This window comes from Quercus suber, unplaced genomic scaffold, assembly GCF_002906115.3.
Source record: "Quercus suber isolate HL8 unplaced genomic scaffold, Cork oak 2.0 scaffold_657, whole genome shotgun sequence".
Taxonomy (NCBI): Eukaryota; Viridiplantae; Streptophyta; class Magnoliopsida; order Fagales; family Fagaceae; genus Quercus; species Quercus suber.
The window spans coordinates 188,313-208,300 of NW_027070098.1; the positions used below are offsets into that span (position 1 = coordinate 188,313).

General features: G+C 34.4%; 3 protein-coding genes and 1 pseudogene across 3 annotated transcripts; 1 reads left to right on the top strand and 3 right to left on the bottom strand.

Annotated features, from left to right (window-relative positions):
* Positions 1 to 3,447: 3,447 nt before the first annotated feature.
* LOC112008716 (peroxidase 5-like) lies at positions 3,448 to 5,777 on the top strand (annotated as a pseudogene).
* A 625-nt stretch (positions 5,778 to 6,402) lies between these two features.
* On the bottom strand, positions 6,403 to 8,372 carry LOC112008719 (nascent polypeptide-associated complex subunit alpha-like protein 2). Its single transcript, XM_024041049.2, has 4 exons — positions 8,132 to 8,372; positions 7,943 to 8,042; positions 7,134 to 7,252; positions 6,403 to 7,049 (listed from the first exon to the last, which is right to left on the bottom strand). The coding sequence occupies exons 1-4, from the start codon at positions 8,222 to 8,224 to the stop codon at positions 6,699 to 6,701; spliced, it is 663 nt and encodes a 220-aa protein (XP_023896817.2). The 5' UTR covers positions 8,225 to 8,372; the 3' UTR covers positions 6,403 to 6,698.
* Positions 8,373 to 11,438: 3,066 nt separating this feature from the next.
* On the bottom strand, positions 11,439 to 13,029 carry LOC136064281 (RPM1 interacting protein 13-like). Its single transcript, XM_065765834.1, has 3 exons — positions 12,305 to 13,029; positions 12,046 to 12,132; positions 11,439 to 11,936 (listed from the first exon to the last, which is right to left on the bottom strand). The coding sequence occupies exons 1-3, from the start codon at positions 12,635 to 12,637 to the stop codon at positions 11,856 to 11,858; spliced, it is 501 nt and encodes a 166-aa protein (XP_065621906.1). The 5' UTR covers positions 12,638 to 13,029; the 3' UTR covers positions 11,439 to 11,855.
* A 2,349-nt stretch (positions 13,030 to 15,378) lies between these two features.
* Positions 15,379 to 18,632, bottom strand: LOC112008722 (uncharacterized). Its single transcript, XM_024041051.2, has 4 exons — positions 18,169 to 18,632; positions 16,508 to 16,594; positions 16,339 to 16,422; positions 15,379 to 15,934 (listed from the first exon to the last, which is right to left on the bottom strand). The coding sequence occupies exons 1-4, from the start codon at positions 18,583 to 18,585 to the stop codon at positions 15,752 to 15,754; spliced, it is 771 nt and encodes a 256-aa protein (XP_023896819.1). The 5' UTR covers positions 18,586 to 18,632; the 3' UTR covers positions 15,379 to 15,751.
* Positions 18,633 to 19,988: the final 1,356 nt, after the last annotated feature.

The window sequence follows — 19,988 nt, forward strand, 5'->3', positions numbered from 1 at the left end:
AACGAGTTAGTAAAAATCCATGAGAATGCAGAGTTAGAAAGAGCCAAGAATGCCCAAGGAAAGTAAATGGACCAAGGATGCCCAAGAGGAAATAAATGGGACACAGGAGCCCACAAGTAATGTAATAAAATGCCCAACAACCATACTGAGTCATTAAGAGAAGAATAAGCACTAGGCCCAAAAAAGCCCAACAGGCTTGGGTTAAATGATATCACAGCAGGAATGACAGAGTGGTGCTACAGGAAATGGTAGCAAGATTGTAGAAAGAGCAAAAGAGTGGGTTGAATGAAGAAAAGCCCATAATCAAACAAAGCCATCCCCTAAAGGGAGCAAGCCATAATAAATGGGAAATCAGAAAACAGCTCACGCCATAAGAGGTAAAGGATGGATGGCAGAATGTGCAAACAGGCCTCCAAACCACAGCGAATGCATGAGCAGCAAGCAGGTTTTTGGCATACATAGAAGTGAAGCACATGCAAGGCCCAAGCGTCACTAGCCTGTACCCAAGCGTCACCAGCCTGTACCTAGTCAATACAGGAGGTGACGGGTCATGGGTTAGAGGTAAGAAGGCATGGTCTGGTGGTGGGGAGAGGGGAAAACCTATTCTGAGGTTCCTGCTCAGGCTTTTTTCGGGAAAATGTCTTGCTGAGATGACATACCACCAAAAGAAGTAAGGACGAGTTGGAACCACTAGGTGTATGCCATTAGGGATAGGGAGAGAGAGAGCATTCACACCATAGCAGGTAAGAATGCCACGGCAAGCAAACAAACAAAATAGTCTTCTTTGTTTGGTGATGAGAAGTGGCACAGCCAGTTCAGGTAAGTGGTGATGGCTCGGTGACTGACAAACTAATAGTGGTCGGCAAGGACACCCAAACCAGATAAAGGTAGTTAAAAGCTAAAATAGTAAAAGCCAGTCACAGCAGGCATTATATAAAGGACCTTTGCCATGCACAAGGAGGAGGAACATAGTAATAGTAACCCTAAGAAAGAATCACAATAAAGAAGCAAGTACTGAGAAAGAAAGAAAAAAAAAAAAACAAAGAGCATATAGTGGCAAGCATGCACCAATAGGTGGATCCCCTCTCTCCCTCTAAAGCCCTACTATCTACTAAGGCAAAAGATTCTTCTGGGCACAGGCCATTTAGCTCTGTTCCCTCAAAGCAATTAATTTCTTTCAAGCAAGATTATTTGCATTGAGGAAATGGTTCCCTTCTTGGTTTCGGCNTGGTATGTGCTTCTAGTAAGAGTAATGGATATTAGTATTATCATGGAAAATATAAAGCAATAGTTAAACATTGTAAGCGTCCCAGAGTTGTTTCCTTAAAAATTATAATTTGTAAGAATTTGTTTTTTTGAGATGACAAATGGTAAGAATTAGAGATTAGATTTTAAAAAAAAAAAAAAATACATTAGTATGTGTGACTTGTTGTAAAGTTATTTACAACGTAAAATTAATGAGAAAACCATACAAAGCTAAGTTATAATCTCAAATACAAAAAAAAAAAAAAAAAAAAAAGAGGAACACCATATGCTCCATACCTATCGATCACAATATGTAGAAGATTTTGTTTCATCTTCCAAAGTATCCTAAGAAGTTAGAAGTTAGCATAGATATAGATGAGACTAAAGAAAATTAGCAAGAATTTATATAGTAAACATAAATAGAACAAATAACAAAGCCATTCAAAATATAAAATAAATAAATGGGAGGGAAATGATCATATACTAAATTAATAAAACGCATTCCAATTTTTTAGACTATTTTAATGGTTAAAATGCAATTATGTATAGGAAAATTTTAAACATGAATATAAAGAAGTAGACTAACAATTCACAATTGGAACAAAGAAAAAAGAAACAATGTATTACGACATCGTAAAAAAAATATATATATATATATATATATAGCACAAACCATAAAATTTGTAGCTCAAAAGCAAAGAAGTTGAGGGGAAGAAAAGAAAAAACTGAACTCAAAGGGAGTTTCCAATTCTATTTGTAATTTGGTGACTTATCGGGTGGAAAGAGAGCAATTCAAAATTTATATGAAAAAAAAAAAATTTAAATCAGTGAGTTTTAAATACAAAAGGAGGCAAATGAATGTTTTGATGGGGAAGAGAAGCTGTTTTAAAATGTCTGCCATGTGTTAATTAATGACTCCCTTACCTTAATCAATTATTAACTTCTTTATTTGACTCTTCTAAAAAAAAAAAAAACTCTTTATTAGCTGGTCCGTTAAGATAGCTCCATCAATTGGGCTAATATTGATGAACAAATACCATAACATTAACATCAATGCATTAAATGATTTTTATTGTGGAGGAGGCTAGGAGAAAGGTTAGTTTGCCATAGATTTTAAAAAAAAAAAATGGAACCATTAAAACTATACTCTTTATTTTCTATCTATGGAATCTAGACATAGTAACAAATAATACAAAACAAAACATTACCAAACCAAAAAAAAAAAAAAAAAAAAAAAGAGCTTAATTGTTTCACATGTACTAAATTAATAAAATGCATTCCAATTTTTTAGACACAAACAATTTTAATGGTTAAAATGCAATTATGTATAGAAAAATTGTAAACATGAATATAAAGAAAAAGACTAAAAATTGAAAAGTGGATTAAAAAAAACAGTGTTACAACATCGTAAAAAAAAATCTAGCACAAACAATAAAATAAAGAGATGATAAGTCAAAAAGAGAGAGCGAGAGAGAGAGAGAGAGGATTGATTGTTGAATTTAAGGCAATTGAGATTTAATGGTGAAGTGATTAATAGGAGAAACATTAGCAATTTGTTTGGTGGGAAGACGATTTTTTTTTTTTTAGAAGAGGAAGATGATGATTTGAGAGAGATATATAGATAAGAAATGGGCTTTATGGTGGAGATAAGGAGATAATAAGTCAAAAAGAGAGAGAGAAAGAGAGAGGATTGATTGTTGAATTTAAGGCAATTGAGATTTAATGGTGAAGTCATTGATAGGAGAAACATTAGCAATTTGTTTGGTGGGAAGATGATGTGTTGTTTTTTTTTTTTTTTAAAGAAGAGGAAGATGATGAGTTGAGAGATATATATAAATAAGAAGTGGGTTTTATGGTGGAGATAGGGTTGGGATTTATTTTATATTTTTTAGTATTTTAAAATTAATAGAAATTATTTTTAAATTGTTGGACAAGTACAAAAAAAATATGATAAAAATGACATGACTACTGACATGACTCAACATAAGCGTAACAACATTAAATACTACGCTTCAGTTTTTAATATTATATAGAAAGTATTATATAGAATATAAATTATATAGATAAATAGTGCGATTTCGTCAAAGCCCACTATACTTGCACCTTTCATTTTGCTTTCTCGCATGGCACTGGACGCATACTTTAGTCTGAACTATAAGACCACGAAGTACTGCTTTGCCAACTATATATAGTTTTATACATAACGTTGTTAATATGCCTTCAGGTCTTACTAGCTTCTAAACAAAATGAGTGCAAGGAAGCTAACTTGTGCATTTATAACTTTCACTGTGGTTCTGCTATGTCAAAGTGTGCGTTCTCAGCTTCAAGTAGGCTTTTAAAGAAATTTATGTAACTCAGCTGAAACCATAGTTAAAGAGGAGATAAGAAAAGGCATCAGTAGGGACGAGGGAGTGGCTGCTGGTCTTGTGAGACTACACTTCCATGACTGCTTTGTTAGAGTAAGCAAATGTGCTAATATTGCAGCTAATCACTTGTTTTCCTCTCTCTCTCTCTCTCTCTCTCTCTCTCTCTCCAATCACAGCACACTTTTATTTTTATTTTTTGATGATTCGATAGTTGAGGAGGGGGATTTGAACATTAAACATTTTTGTTGGAAACACTAAAATATGTTAATTGAGTTATAAGGCTCTTGGACACTCCATTTTAAGTATAGTAATTACTTAGTAAGCATGTTCATTTCCAATCAATGACAATTAGAGCTTAATTTGATCCATGAGTGACCCTCAATATTTAAAGTGAAGTGAAGAGACTTAAGGGACACAATATTTTTCACATTGTTGATATGGTTTATTGTTGATTGGTCCATAATAATCAATGGCAAATCCAAATGAAAGTAATGTTATTCCAATTACAACAAACCGTGTCAGCAATTGCGAAAAATATTGTTCCTAAAAGTACTTTAAGATTTAATTTCTTGTATATAATGCTATGGTGACAATAATTAAAATTTTAAATTATGTTACACTAGATACATCTCTATATCTAATATTTAATTTTAATCATGAAATGAATCCATTTTAAATAACGTGAGATTAGATATATTTGTAAAATTTAATTGGAACCATGAAACGTGGAATGGATCAAAGAGGCTAGTAACCATTCAAGCTAAATTGATAATTGTTCATGTACAGTTCAAACCATCTATGGGGTATAAAGCATCAAATTTTAATCCATCAAAATAAAGAACTTTTGGTGGGTAACATAGAGGAGCTGAGTAGTACCTAGCAGGAGACGATGCCAATTTATATTCTCAAATGCGTTGAGTCACATATTGAGCAATTTGACAAGAGTAACTAACATGTATAACTTTCAGGGTTGTGATGCATCAGTACTCATTGACTCCACTCCAGGAAACTCAGCAGAGCAAGATTCTCCAGCAAATGATCCCAGTCTACGAGGGTTTGAAGTCATCGATAGAGCCAAGGCTAGACTTGAAGCCATATGTAAGGGTGTTGTTTCCTGTGCGGATATAGTCACATTTGCAGCCAGGGATAGCATAATGATAGTAAGAGATACCTAACCAGCTTACGCTCTTGAAACATTTTAGGCGAATGTTTCTTATTTTCTTCATGCAGGCTGGAGGGTTTGGCTATGAGGTTCCTGCTGGAAGAAGAGATGGCAGAATTTCTCTAGTTAATGAGACATTTACTAACTTACCTCCCCCTACACTGAATGTTGACCAACTAACTCAAGCCTTTGCAAAGAAGGGTTTCACACAAGAAGAAATGGTCACCCTTACCGGTAAGAACTTCACACTACTATCTTGTAAAACTATCCAAATCCATTTACCACCAACTCAATATTATTGAGAAATTTTGAAGAAGAAACAACTAAATAACATAAAGACTAAAGTTAGGGACACTAAATTTTACTGCAGAACTTACGATCGCTAATCACAAAAGAGTAATATCAATCATATTCTTACAACATCAGTTTATTTTGTAGTAAATATTGCACTTTCCTAATATAAAATGTGTTAACAGGAGAACACACCATTGGCCGCTCTCATTGCACTTCTTTCAGTGAAAGATTGTACAATTTCAATGGAACCACAAGTCAGGACCCAAGTTTAGATTCAAAATATGTGACTCAGCTGAAGCAGAGGTGTCCACAAGGCAGCAAAAATCCTAATTTGGTGGTTCCAATGACCACTGATTGCCCTAGCTTCCGTGATGCAGGCTACTACAAGAATGTTCTAGCTAACCGTGGACTGTTCACATCAGACCAAACACTCATGACAAACGCAGCAACAGCAATCCAAGTGAATCAAAATGCCAGGAACCCCAATCTTTGGAGGAGCAAATTTGCTGGTGCTATGTTGAAGATGAGTCAACTTGATGTCTTAACGGGTGATGCTGGTGAGATACGTTCAAATTGTAGGGTGATAACTAGCTAGAGAGAGATGAGAGGGAAGCTTAGTAATCTTTAAGCTAAAAGCTGGATGCGTATTGTGCCTGTAATCAGTATAATCAGAAGGCAAGTAATAATTATTCAAGTTATTGATGCTTTTATTTTGGATTAGTTACTGCCTTGTTGATTACAATCAAGAGAACCGATTGATGTTTAGGATTTAGGGGAACCTCTTATCAGCTAGAGAGAAGCTACTCCATGGACACCAGCCCAACTTTCACAAAGCCTTGCCTTTCTGTTCTGTCACTTCTGTGCCACATACATGACATTTCGCTTGGTAGCAAAAGGGCCCAGTTAAAACCAAAACAGGCTATACAAGGCTTATAAGTTACAACTCAGTAACCAAGAAAGACATCCCCTATTCTAATCTGCCCACCTTAACTATTGAATTATTAACCAAAACACTAAAAATAAAAAGAACGGAAACCAACGAGAATTTAATGTTTAAAGTCTGGACATTCGAGTTATTTTACCAAGTTTGCTAAAACCTAGCAAGTATACCAAACCTGTCAAACCATTGCAGTCAAGATAGCATAAACCGCACTACTCCCTACATTTTAGAAATTCAGTAACCCAACTGCCCCAGAAAAATATTACAAAAAATAGAGCTCAAATTCAAAAGTCTGATAGTCACTTGAGCTTAATTCTAAGATGTTATGTAAGGAGTCTTTAAACACATCCTTTCAGACATTCTAAGCAATTCTAGCAGACAATTCTTACAAGCACTTGTAGAAAGCGTAATTTTGTTAAGGAATCCATAACCCAATTAATTGAGTTGCGGCCTTTCAAGCAACAAAAAAAACCAGTAATGAAAACCTTAATTACTCATGAGTAGAATAACTCATCGGGAAGACAACCTCACTGTGACTGAAAACTGTCTGAGACTCTCAAGTCCAACAAAAAGAGAAAGGTAACTTAACCACCAGATAGATGTGAGCCAAATAGACTACAATAACTAAATGATGAAATAAGTTTCAAAAATCATCAAAAAAAAGTACTGCAGGATAGACTATGGAGCATATCTAAGTGGTGAGCTCCATGATAGCACTGACAATGTCCCCACTGTGAGTCTTGAGAGCCTTGACAGCTTTGCTCCTTGACACACTTGCCTGTGTCATGACCAAATCAATGTCCCGAGGCTCCACGCCAGTTTCGTCCACCTCTTCCTCTTCCTCATCAGCCTGCACTCCAGCAGCTGAAGGAGAAACGTCTGATTTTGCCATAATAGATCCCATGTCAGGCATCCTGAACTGCTGGGCAGCCTGTGTCTGCAATTGTGAGCTCAAGTCCTCTATCTTTGCCTCCCCAAATATGACGTAGGTCTCAGAATGTGGGCTTTTAAAGACATCAGGTTTTGAGATGAAAAACAGTATCTGAATAACAAGAAAACTACGGTGAATTTCCATCCATCATGTAGACAGTTGATTACATCAAACGAGAACAAGATAACAGCTTACATTTTTGGTTCTCTTGATGGTGACCCTGCTAACACCGGTAACAGGTTTCATGCCAAGCTTCAACATTGCCTTGCGACTCTTTTTCTCGCTTCTACTCTGCTTAGAACTCTCATTCCCACCTGCAACTCATTCTCCAATCAAAAAACTTGGACAACATAGAAAATAGTCATATAATTAAACAGCCAAATAAACCCTGGCTTTCAAGCAACACATGGATAAATATCATAGTTGATTAATGAAACCAAATAAAATCAATTCGTTATCATTTAGGAAGCAGTTGTATCTCGCTGTACCAAACAATAACAACCACAACAATCAAACATTAAGTCTCTTCCATTACCTCAAAAGTCAATTTTTTCTACAATATGTTCTCAAAAAATAACAAAGAACAGGAATACTATGCAACCCACTCTTTTATACTTTCTAGCAAATGAACAGAATTATCTCACACAAACAATCCTTTCTTTTGCCATTGCTTAAAGTATGACCGACTCAACCAAACAATTTATATTCTTTCCATTTTTACTTTGCTCAGTCCTCCTAGATACCAATAAAAATCCTTCCTTTATGCCTACATTTTCTCAATTAATACATTTCCACTTAAAATGACTAAAACATATACCCCAAATCTTCAATTAAAAAATGCTCCAAACCCCAATTCAAAAGTCAAAATCTTTACCCAATAAACCAAACCCCACTTGCTCAAAAAATAAGCCCAACACCCCAACTACACAAAATCACTCATATCAAACAAGTAAATATCCTAAAACACAAAATACAAAAAATAAAAAATAAAAAAAATAACAAACCTTGCGCCCCGTCTTCCTTGTCATCCTCGTCGTCGTCGTCGTCGTCGTCATCATCCTCGTCATCCTCGTCCTTCACATCCTCAACAACAACCTCGTCGTTCTGCTAAGAGACACATAGACAAAACTCAAAACCCAAAAAGAAAAAAAGACCCAGAAAATGAATGAAGCATAGAGTGAAGAATGGGTGACCTGGGGTTCAAGAGTCTTCTGGGGCTCGTCGGTGGTTGGGGTCTGGAGCAAGGTCTCGGGCTCTGCGGCCTCAACAACTGGTCCTGGTGACATGGCTTTGAAGCACTTTTGATTTTTAGGGGTTTGGGTTTTATCTTTTGGTGCTTGGAAGAAGAAGATGAGGAGGCGAGAGAAAATTGAGGGACTGAGGTATCAATAGGTGATAAACCTTCTTTTGTCTCTGTGAATAATAAGCCGAGGCTTTTGTTTTGTGTGTGGGGACTATGTGTGAAATAAGATAAGGGTTTTCTCATTAATTGGGCCAACTTAGAGTCCATTTTGAATGTGAGGAGCCCATAAGTAAAGGACCCATATATAAATAAATAAATACATTAATATAATATATATATATATATAAATAATATATTTTGTCCTTAAACTTTTGTACGAGGTTCATTTTTTATCCACAAAAAGATTCAAAATTATTCAAAACTAACCAACTTAGTCTCTAATTACTGTAAAAAAATAAGAAAAATGAGTAATAATTTAAGGTTTAAATTTGGTTTATTGGCTTAGGGATCAAGTTGTCAGTTTTGATTTTTGAAAAGTCTTCACTTAAGATGAAATTAGGGCAAAACTTAGAGCTACTAACTGTATTTTACCCTTTTTTTTTTTCATAAACTTCGAAAAAATTTCACCATATATCTTTCCATCATCTCACATTAACTTTTTATCTTATGTATAAGAGCATTAGCATTGGGGGTATAAAACCCCCCAAGGTGCTATTTTAGCACCTCATATGTCCAAAACCACCAACATCCGGGTTGGTATATTCAGAACTTTTTCCTACCCAAGGTTGTAAATTTACAACCTACTGTAGCTGAGATGTAAACATAAATATACTTGAGTTCAAAAAAAAAAAAACATAAATATACTTATTTAATTCACTCTCTCCCTAGCTGGTAGTGTAGATTTGATGGAGAGAGAAGAAGAGAGGAAAAAAGGGAAGAAAAAGATGGGAAAGAAGAGAGAGAAATGAGTTATTTATATTATTGGATGTGATAGTTTATATTATTTTAATGAGTTGTACGTAAAAATAAAAACTGGAATGTTGTGTAAGTTGTAATATGAGTTGGTAAAATAGATAGAGTAGATTTTAAAGATATAAAATAGACACTTTTTTGCATCTCTGGATACTAGTACTCTAATGTATCATAAAAAAAATACTAAGATCATATATTTCTATCATTAGATAATTAACAAGGACCAATATCATTTAAAAAAAAAAAACAAAACAAAACAAAAAAGGAAACAACACGTGGCGCCAAATGATTGATCATACGCATTGCTAACTTTAAAAATTGACAAAAACACCCCTCTCCATCTAAACTGTCAACTCAGATTGACAAAAAACAATCCTCAAATCTCAAATTAGGGCTTAGAGAAAACCCCCCAAATACTAAATGAAAACCCCAAATTCATATGCATTTTTGTTTTTGAGTGAACATTTTGTTTTTACTTCACAGAAGGAAAAGACAATCATGTGAGAATTCTAACATAACAGCACCTTTATTCAGTGGCATAAAGTATGCATATATGTATCATCTTCTAATAAAATTTTCCTAGTTTGATCATGAGGCAAGGGTCTGCTTGAAAACTAAGGTAACATAATTGGAAAGTATAGTATTCTTAAAAAATCTTTTGTTTGTAAATAATTTAATCGAAATCCAACACATAACCAACAAAAAAAAAAATCAGGGACACGGCGAACCGGGGGGGGGGGGTTGGTTGGTTGGAGAGAGCCGTAAGACTATCACTAAGGTTTTGGAGGTTTTCCCTAGGAGATAGTTTTGTGTCAATTTGGGTTGGGTACATAGGGGGAGGGGTGTTTCAATAAATTTCAAACATCCAATAGTGCATGTGACCAATCATTTGGTGCCACGTGTTGTGTTTTTATTTTAAACGAATTGGTCAATGTTAGATTATCTAATGCTACAAATATACCATATTAGAATTCCGTTCAAACGCATAGAATAAAAGTCAAAATTAATTGACAAAAGGATATAAACTAGAATGTTTTTAAAAAATTTGGGAACGAGCTTTTTACAAATTGGTGATGAAAAACGAATTTCGAGCAAAGATTATGAGAAGATAACTAAGATGAAGAATACAAGTTCTTTTTTCTCTTTTTATTTATTTATTTATTAAGCTTTTAATTTAAGATAGTTATCATCTCAGTTTTTCATCTACTTCTTTTCCATATAAATTTAATTCGAGCCTAGCCAGGGGTTGGTCTGGAATTCGGTATTGACTATTGACACTCTCTTCTACTATAATTTGGATTTTTGAGTAAGACCAACGAAAGCCTTTTTTTTTTTTTTGCTTGAAAAGTATTTATATATATATATATACACACACACACACACACACTAGCTTGAAATGGACTTTGTACCCTTCCAAGAGTCCTCTAATTTTTTGCACAAACATTAGGTCATTATTCTGCAAATTTCTCACTACCTTCATCTTCAAATACATATACACCAATTGACTCATCCCCTAAATCTTTTTTTTTCTTGTGAAATAAAACTTTTATTGCATGGGCAACAAGGGTTTAAAAAAAAAATAAAACCTAGGTTCCTCTCCTCCAAAATTGCAAAAAACGCATAAGAGGGAGGGAGCCCGGCCCACAAAAGAATTTAAAAGAGCCCATTTAGTCAACACGTGTAGAATCTCTAGGAACCCACCCAAAAGAACAGAGCAAAATCCTAAGCTTAACTATGCAATAATATATAATCCACACACGCTACTTGCAATTTTCCAACCAGATGACTTCCCTAAGTTGTTGATGGCCTTTACACAAGACAAACAATCTCCTTTGACAGAAATCTTTAGCAATAGGAAAATGGTGATGTATATCAAATAACTCATTAGACAAAGCACTAATTACTTATATTTATTAATTCTTCACATTGTGATAATTACAAAACGTTTGAAACATACCCACACAAACAAAATGATATTCATAGTTTACAAATGCAAGTATATTTACATAAAGAATGCATTTACTAAGAATAATGTTAGTTATAGAACAATTTTCATCATTTTTTTTTTCATAAATAAGATCATTTCACTCAGGTCAATCATTAACACTACTTTTATTATACGTCAATTGTAACGGATCATGTGAACAATTGTGAAAAAAATGTTGTTGAAAATGATAGGTGCCAATACTTATTGATTTACTTAATGAGAAAGAAAGATAATCTAATTCTACAAGCATAATTAAGTTCAAAGGCTAAGAAAAATAAAGGTACAGAAAAAGAACTGCTTTTAGAAAGGCTAGGCTATCCATCTTTTTCTTTTCAGATAAATGTCACAGCTAGCTTCTAAATTTCAAATTACTTAATGCACTAATTTCATGCTGTTACATCACCTTCTGTATCAGACTACAAAACAAAATGCACTCCTCTTATAACTAAAATGGACGAATTTCATTTGATCCCAACTCTCTCTCCATTCTCTACAAATACTAGGATATCTACATATGTCAATCACGACACATATTCCTCTTCAAAATGAAAAGACTCTTCTACAAAACAGAAAGCTATATTTGACCCAAATATTAAACTCTAAAGCTTGAATTTGACAGCCTCATAGCAAAATAATTTACTTAATCTCTGCCATATGCCATTAAAGGTGGGTTGCCTCTTCTCAAATTCTTTTGGAACTTCCAATATTCTACGTGCTATGAAGCATGACAATGTGCTGGTTCTGGCTCTGTCCAGTACTTGCATGGTGCAGCTGAATCGCAAACATAACAATAACACTGCATTCCATCAATATACGAAAATTTATCAGTATATCTTTATGTATAACAGGTATAGACTATATGCACTTAAACACTGATTAAATTAGCTGTTAAATAAAACTATCACCATCTTGCAGTAGTTCTCATGAGGTGTTGTATGAAAGGGGAAGTTGAGACATGCATGCCTTGAATGTGGATAATCTCTAAGAGCCACCTATTTATCATTAATCAAATTATATATCAAAACCTCTCAGTAAAACACACATACAAACACAAACACTTCCAATGATACTAATATATTGAGATTGTAAATATAACACACTGATAACACAAAAGCAAGTTAACCAGACATCAAGTTTGTGAAAGAAAAAAAGTGCAATCCATACCTGGCCTTTTTCAGCAATAACAAAGAGATCATTAGCACCATCAGGATGACCATCAATAAGATTATTGTTCATGGAGAGGTTGAAGACGTCGTGGGGCTCGTAAGGGTCGAACTCCAAGATGAAACAGTCCTCTATTTCTTCTATGCGCTTCATGTCCGCTTTTTCTTTGAGACAAAATATGGATCTAATTGGAGACCCAATAGAAGAAGAAGAAATGTCTCCGACTTCATAAAAACTTGATTCATCTGAAGAAGTAATTGACTTCATCTGACTAGCAAGTTTTCTCTCTTTCTCGGATGAGAAGGGTGATATATTAAGCTCATTTTCACTCATTTTCTTTCTTCTGTTTTGTTACCGAGTAGTTGAGTCCTTATGAATCAAGACGCAGAGAGTGTACTACTACTACAGCAAAGAAAACTTTCTAAAAAGGCAATGTTAAGTAGACCGTTGGGGTCCTTAACAAAAAAAGATATTGTACTGACGAATTAACCAATGTTGCCTTGCTTCATCTTTTTCTTCTCTCCTCTATAAAAGTTTTGCTTGCTCAATGGGGAAAAAAAATCTACTCCTCCCTTTTGGCCCATTTTAAAAATAAAATAACAATAATAATTAACTGGGAAAATTGTTTCCTTCAAATCCCACATACTAATCCACTGGTAGTCAAATTTACTTCTGAAACATTAATAGAATCCAGTTCTATAAATTAGAGGTAAAAATTAGGGTATCTAGTCAGTTCCTTAAAAATACAGATATTTCTCCTCTACAGTCCATGCTTGAAGGCCCACATTAATGAAGGCATTTCATTCAGAATTAACACTAAACAGGAAGTGGGCACAACTTTAAATAAATTTTCTAATTTAGAACTGCATTTTTTTTTTTTTACACACACTGAAATATTATTAAAACATCAAGAACATCATGGATAAGAGCTTGCTAAATACAACAAGAAATCTCTTCAATCCAAATTACATCATTGATAAGGCTTTGAGCTTGTCATGCTAGAATGTGGGCTGGCTTATTACCAGTCCTTCGCACATGAGGATAACCAACAACCCCAACATTTGAACTCAAAACATGAATTCCTTCCACAATAGCTGCAACCGAAGTAGGAGGCTGTGGAACCTGCTTGAGAACTGCATTGTTTAAAATAATATAAGAAATTGATCTGGACAAGAATTCAATTCCTTCTTTTTTTTTTTTTTAAGTACTGGAAGTAAATCAACTTCATCCGCTCATCTCCAAAAAATTTATGAACTCTTCCAACATGTGCAAGGGGTTTGAATGCTGACAATTTTTTGGGGAGGGATACACAAATCCTTGCTTTCACCTTCTGCAAAAGACCAGGAGTCAGACTCCAGTTCCTTAACTAATAGAATTTCCAACATTTTTCACCCAACTCTCAGTCTCTCACCATCCTTTACATATATCATAGCATGTATATATATTCATATATAAAACAACCCAAAATGAAGGAATAATAGCACATATGCCTCTTTAAATGAAAAAAGGTTTCCTACAGTAGAAACATATCTAAAGAACCCACATATCAAATTCTAGGCATGAATTTGACAGCATTAAAGCAAAACAATTTACTTTTTCTTTTGTCATGTACCACTATACCAGAAAGTCAGAAACCCATTAACTACAATAAAGCACAAAGAAAGAAAAACTTCTTCAATCCCAAACAGCTGGTAGTATATAACACACTGATAACACAAAAGCAAGTTAACCAGACATCAAGTTTGTGAAAAAAAAAAAAAGTGCAATCCATACCTGGCCTCTTTCAGCAATTACAAAGAGATCATTAGCACCATCAGGATGACCATCAATAAGATTATTGTTCATGGAGAGGTTGAAGACGTCGAGGGGCTCGTAAGGGTCGAACTCCAAGATGAAACAGTCCTCTATTTCTTCTATGCGCTTCATGTCCGCTTTTTCTTTGAGACAAAATATGGATCTAATTGGAGACCCAATAGAAGAAGAAGAAATGTCTCCGACTTCATAAAAACTTGATTCATCTGAAGAAGTAATTGACCTCATCTGACTAGCAAGTTTTCTCTCTTTCTCGGATGAGAAGGGTGATATATTAAGCTCATTTTCACTCATTTTCTTTCTTCTGTTTTGTTACCGAGTAGTTGAGTCCTTATGAATCAAGACGCAGAGAGTGTACTACTACTACAGCAAAGAAAACTCTCTAAAAATGCAATGTTAAGTAGACCGTTGGGGTCCTTAACAAAAAAAAGATATTGTACTGACGAATTAACCAATGTTGCCTTGCTTCATCTTTTTCTTCTCTCCTCTATAAAAGTTTTGCTTACTCGATAGGGAAAAAAAATCTACTCCTCCCTTTTGGCCCATTTTAAAAATAAAATAACAATAATAATTAACTGGGAAAATTGGAAAATTTATTTAAAGTTGTGCCCACTTCCTGTTTAGTGTTAATTCTGAATGAAAAGCCTTCATCAATGTGGGCCTTCAAGCATGGACCGTAGAGGAGAAATGTTTGTATTTTTAAGGAACTGACTAGATACCCTAAGTTTTACCTCTAATTTATAGAACTGGATTCTATTAATGTTTCAGAAGTAAATTTGACTACCAGTGGATTAGTATGTGGGATTTGAAGGAAACAATTTTCCCAGTTAATTATTATTGTTATTTTATTTTTAAAATGGGCCAAAAGGGAGGAGTAGATTTTTTTTCCCTATTGAGTAAGCAAAACTTTTATAGAGGAGAGAAGAAAAAGATGAAGCAAGGCAACATCTAAACAGGAAGTGGGCACAACTTTAAATAAATTTTCTAATTCCTTGCTTCATCTTTTTCTTCTCTCCTCTATAAAAGTTTTGCTTACTCAATAGGGAAAAAAAATCTACTCCTCCCTTTTGGCCCATTTTAAAAATAAAATAACAATAATAATTAACTGGGAAAATTGTTTCCTTCAAATCCCACATACTAATCCACTGGTAGTCAAATTTACTTCTGAAACATTAAAAGAATCCAGTTCTATAAATTAGAGGTAAAAATTAGGGTATCTAGTCAGTTCCTTAAAAATACAAACATTTCTCCTCTACAGTCCATGCTTGAAGGCCCACATTGATGAAGGCATTTCATTCAGAATTAACACTAAACAGGAAGTGGGCACAACTTTAAATAAATTTTCTAATTTAGAACTGCATTTTTTTTTTTTTTACACACACTGAAATATTATTAAAACATCAAGAACATCATGGATAAGAGCTTGCTAAATACAACAAGAAATCTCTTCAATCCAAATTACATCATTGACAAGGCTTTGAGCTTGTCATGCTAGAATGTGGGCTGGCTTATTACCAGTCCTTCGCACATGAGGATAACCAACAACCCCAACATTTGAACTCAAAACATGAATTCCTTCCACAATAGCTGCAACCGAAGTAGGAGGCTGTGGAACCTGCTTGAGAACTGCATTGTTTAAAATAATATAAGAAATTGATCTGGACAAGAATTCAATTCCTTCTTCTTTTTTAAGTACTGGAAGTAAATCAACTTCATCCACTCATCTCCAAAAAATTTATGAACTCTTCCAACATGTGCAAGGGGTTTGATTGCTGACAATTTTTTGGGGAGGGATACACAAATCCTTGCTTTCACCTTCTGCAAAAGACCAGGAGTCAGACTCCAGTTCCTTAACTAATAGAATTTCCAACATTATTCACCCAACTCTCAGTCTCTCACCATCCTTTACATATATCATAGCATGTATATATATTCATATATAAAACAACCCAAAATGAAGGAATAATAGCACATATGCCTCTTTAAATGAAAAAAGGTTTCCTACAGTAGAAACATATCTAAAGAACCCACATATCAAATTCTAGGCATGAATTTGACAGCATTAAAGCAAAACAATTTACTTTTTCTTTTGTCATGTACCACTATACCAGAAAGTCAGAAACCCATTAACTACAATAAAGCACAAAGAAAGAAAAACTTCTTCAATCCCAAACAGCTGGTAGTTTTTTCCTTAAATTTCTCCGGGACTTCCAATCTCCAACCTTCTCTGAAGCATGGCAGTGTGCTTGTTCATGCTGCATCCAATACTTGCACGGGGCAGATGAATCGCAAACATAACAGTAACACTGCAATAATTCCATAGATTGAAATTTATTATAGAATGGAGACAAAGTATACATCCCATATTGCTTAAATGTTAAATCCCATTACCAGCTTGCAGTATTGCTCATGAGGTGTTGTCTCAAAAGGGAATTTCATACAGAGATGCCTTGAATGTGGATAATCTCTGCAAGCCACCTATTCACCATCAATCAAAATGAAAACATTTTAGGACGGCACATTCACAGAAAGATTTTGAGTAAAACGCACGCAGCTAGTGGGCTTAAAACAACAAACACCATCCCTTAATAATATTACTTTACAAGCACACCAATCAAGGGCACTCTTGCCTACTCCCTTGCACACGCACTTAGACTCACCTGTACACAACTTTGAGCCACATGGATGGCACACAAAAAACACTCTATCTTACAGTATGTTTGGATGTTTGGAAGGAGAAGAGAGTAGAGGGTAATAGGGGAAGGAGAGGAGAGGAAAGGGGAATGGTTACCTCTTCCCCTTGTTTGGGTTTTTTTAAAATATAGAAATCCCTCCCCTTTGTTTGGATATTTTAAAAATTAAGTACTTTGTTTAGATATTCCAAAAATTAAGTACGTGGAGGAGATGTGAGAGATATAGTCATATAAATTGACAATTACAACACTTTTTGCTAATGCAATTGTTACAAGTGGAGGTGGGGAATTTGATCCATGGTTCTCCTCATAAAGGAGACCAAGCAATGCCACTAAATTACAAGAAATAGATATAAATTGACAATTTTTTTTTTTTTTTTTAATATAAGTGGAACCCCTCCACTCCCCTCCAAATTCATCTGATTTGGGGAAATTAAACATGAGGATTTGGAGGGGTAAGATATCCCTTTCAAATCCCCTCAAACCCTTCCCCCTCCAAACATCCCAACAGGGTTTTACTCACACCTGTGCCAGGCACTGTTGCACAAAAGATACACCTCCTTAGTGTTGCACATAGTTGTTACCTAGTCACACGATGACACCTAGAATTTCAACTCCTAAAATTGTTATCTTTACTTAGTCTCACACACAACATCCTTCCAGCCATGATATATCACTAAAAATCTTCTGTGTCGCCTTCGGGGTAGGTCTTATTGCCATCAACAATCTTCCACAGCACTCCAAATAGGACTTTATGTAGATGCATCAATTACTATAATTGTAGTTGTTGGCCTTCTCCATCGCCCAAGCCATGTTGACAATTTAACTTCATTCAAGCCCACATACTACCAACTAAACTTGACCTCAAACCAATGAAACATCACATGATTGGTGTGATGGCGAAGCTCAACAACAACAACAACAACAATAATTATAGACATGTTAGATGTTACATGTACTTGCACGAAGAGTGGGGCAAATGAACAATAAGATGAACCACTATCCCAAGTGTACCTAACACACTTCAATAGGTACACATCTCTCACACTCAAACCAAACTCTTCCTCACTAATACAATTTTTTTGTCCTTTTAGGGTGTTTGATAAGTTAATTATATTTTAAATGAACGCAGAAAATGAAAGCCAAACTCTCCTATGCTGCCATTCCATGATAACACCAAGCAAAGAAGTACAAAAAACCCATCATTCAATTTCATCAATAACAACAAAAAATTGGGTCTTTTCATGTTCTACATTTCCTTAACAACCAAAACCAAAAAGACCCAAAATGCATAAAAAAGAAAACCCATCACAGAAAAGAGAAAATCATTGAAATGGGTGTGTGATTAAGAATCCAAACCTGGCCTTTCTCAGCAACAACAGAGACTTCATTATCAATAGGACTATTGCTAACAGAGAGCTTTGAGATATCGACGGAGTCAAAGGGATCGAAGTCCAATATGAAGCATTCCTCGATCTCTTCAATGCGTTTGATATCGGTGTTTCTTTTGACGCAAAACACGGGTCTCAACGGAGTCCCATTATCTTCTTCCTCTTCTGAATATCTCTCAGACGAAGAGGGAGATATCTCAATCACCTGTGTCCCATTTTTTGCCATTTTCTGTTTGGTAACCGAGAAAATGATTCCCAGTCTGTGATTTGAGCGATGCCACCGACTACTACTGCTATTTACACTGTGAGCAGAGCGACTCGGATTTCGAAAATATTTAGGTTTTGGAATTCGTGGAGTGGACCGTTGGAATTCCCCACAAATCATCAAACACAATGAGTGAAAATTGAGGAAGCAAACGACGCCGTTTTGTTTTTGTTTTTGTTTTTTGTTTTTTTTTTGTTTTTGTTTTTTTTCACTTCCTAGCTATCATAAAGAAAGGGGAAATATTAAATATATAAATAAATATCTCACTTTTCATATTTTCTTCATTAAAAAAAGTATTCTCCCAAAACAAAAATGGTTTTTCAAGTTTATCATTCTATCATCTCCATCTTATCTATCCTAATTCCCAACATCATAAAAGATTGAGATTAACAAAGGAATATAAATCTGATCAAGATTTTTCTTTTGGTTAAGGATTAATAAAAAAACTAGTAATGTTATTTGCACGCATAAAATGACATAATTTTCTAATTATCATTCATAATTTGTAACGTAGTAAGTTGTACCATTTTATATGTTTTCAATATTTTTAATAAAATAAATAAATAAAGAATGAAGAGTTTGAGGTAAAAAGAAAGTTAAGACTAAGAAGGTTTTGTTTTTGAGTGAAAGTGGATGCCTTGATTTTTTGTAATATTAGAATTTATAAAATAATTGAAGAAAATGAGGACATTCTTCAAGCCACACTTCATGGCACTACTTCTTCTTTTTTTTCTTTTTTTTTCTTTTTTTTTTTTTTTTTTCTTTTTTTTTTTGAGATACACTTCAAGGCACTACTTGATGTGTGTTAGTGTGTAAATTTAAGTGCCTCATCGTCTACTAATAGGCCAAGTTCAGAGAGACAATTCTTCTTGACATAGCAACCTGATCAAAGCTAAGTCTTCACATTCAACAATTAGGTTAGTGAACTCAATTTCCCTGGTAAGAATCAAAGTTTGGAGCACAACCAATGTGCAACAAGTACCATGAAGATGGAGGCTATTAGATTAAGTTCCCATGAATCTAAGGATATAAATAGTGTCATATGATTTAAAATTCTATGCCGCCAAATAATGCAACAATAACTCATTTTAAATGAAGTGTATATTTACTTTTTGATTTCTTAACTACCAAATTTTTACCATGAAATGAACTCTTTTTTTTTTTTTTTTTTTTTTTAAGAATACTAAGTATTTTTAACATATACATACAGAGAGAGAGGGGAAGGTCTTAAAAAAACTAATAGTAGTGTATATCCAAAAAGATCTAACTCTTACATATACAACACAGGTTTTAAACTTCTTTAACTCACACTCATTTTCTAATGTGGAATTAACCCACTTTTTTTTTTTAGAATACTAAGTATTTTTAACACACACACAAGAAGAGAGGAGATAAGGTCTTAATTTTTAAGCAAACGAAAAGAATCCTTTTCCACACAAATTCTAGTACATTATGCAATGATGGCACCAAAATTTTTTACCTGGGGCCAAACTATTGTATTGAATATAAACTAAAAATACATA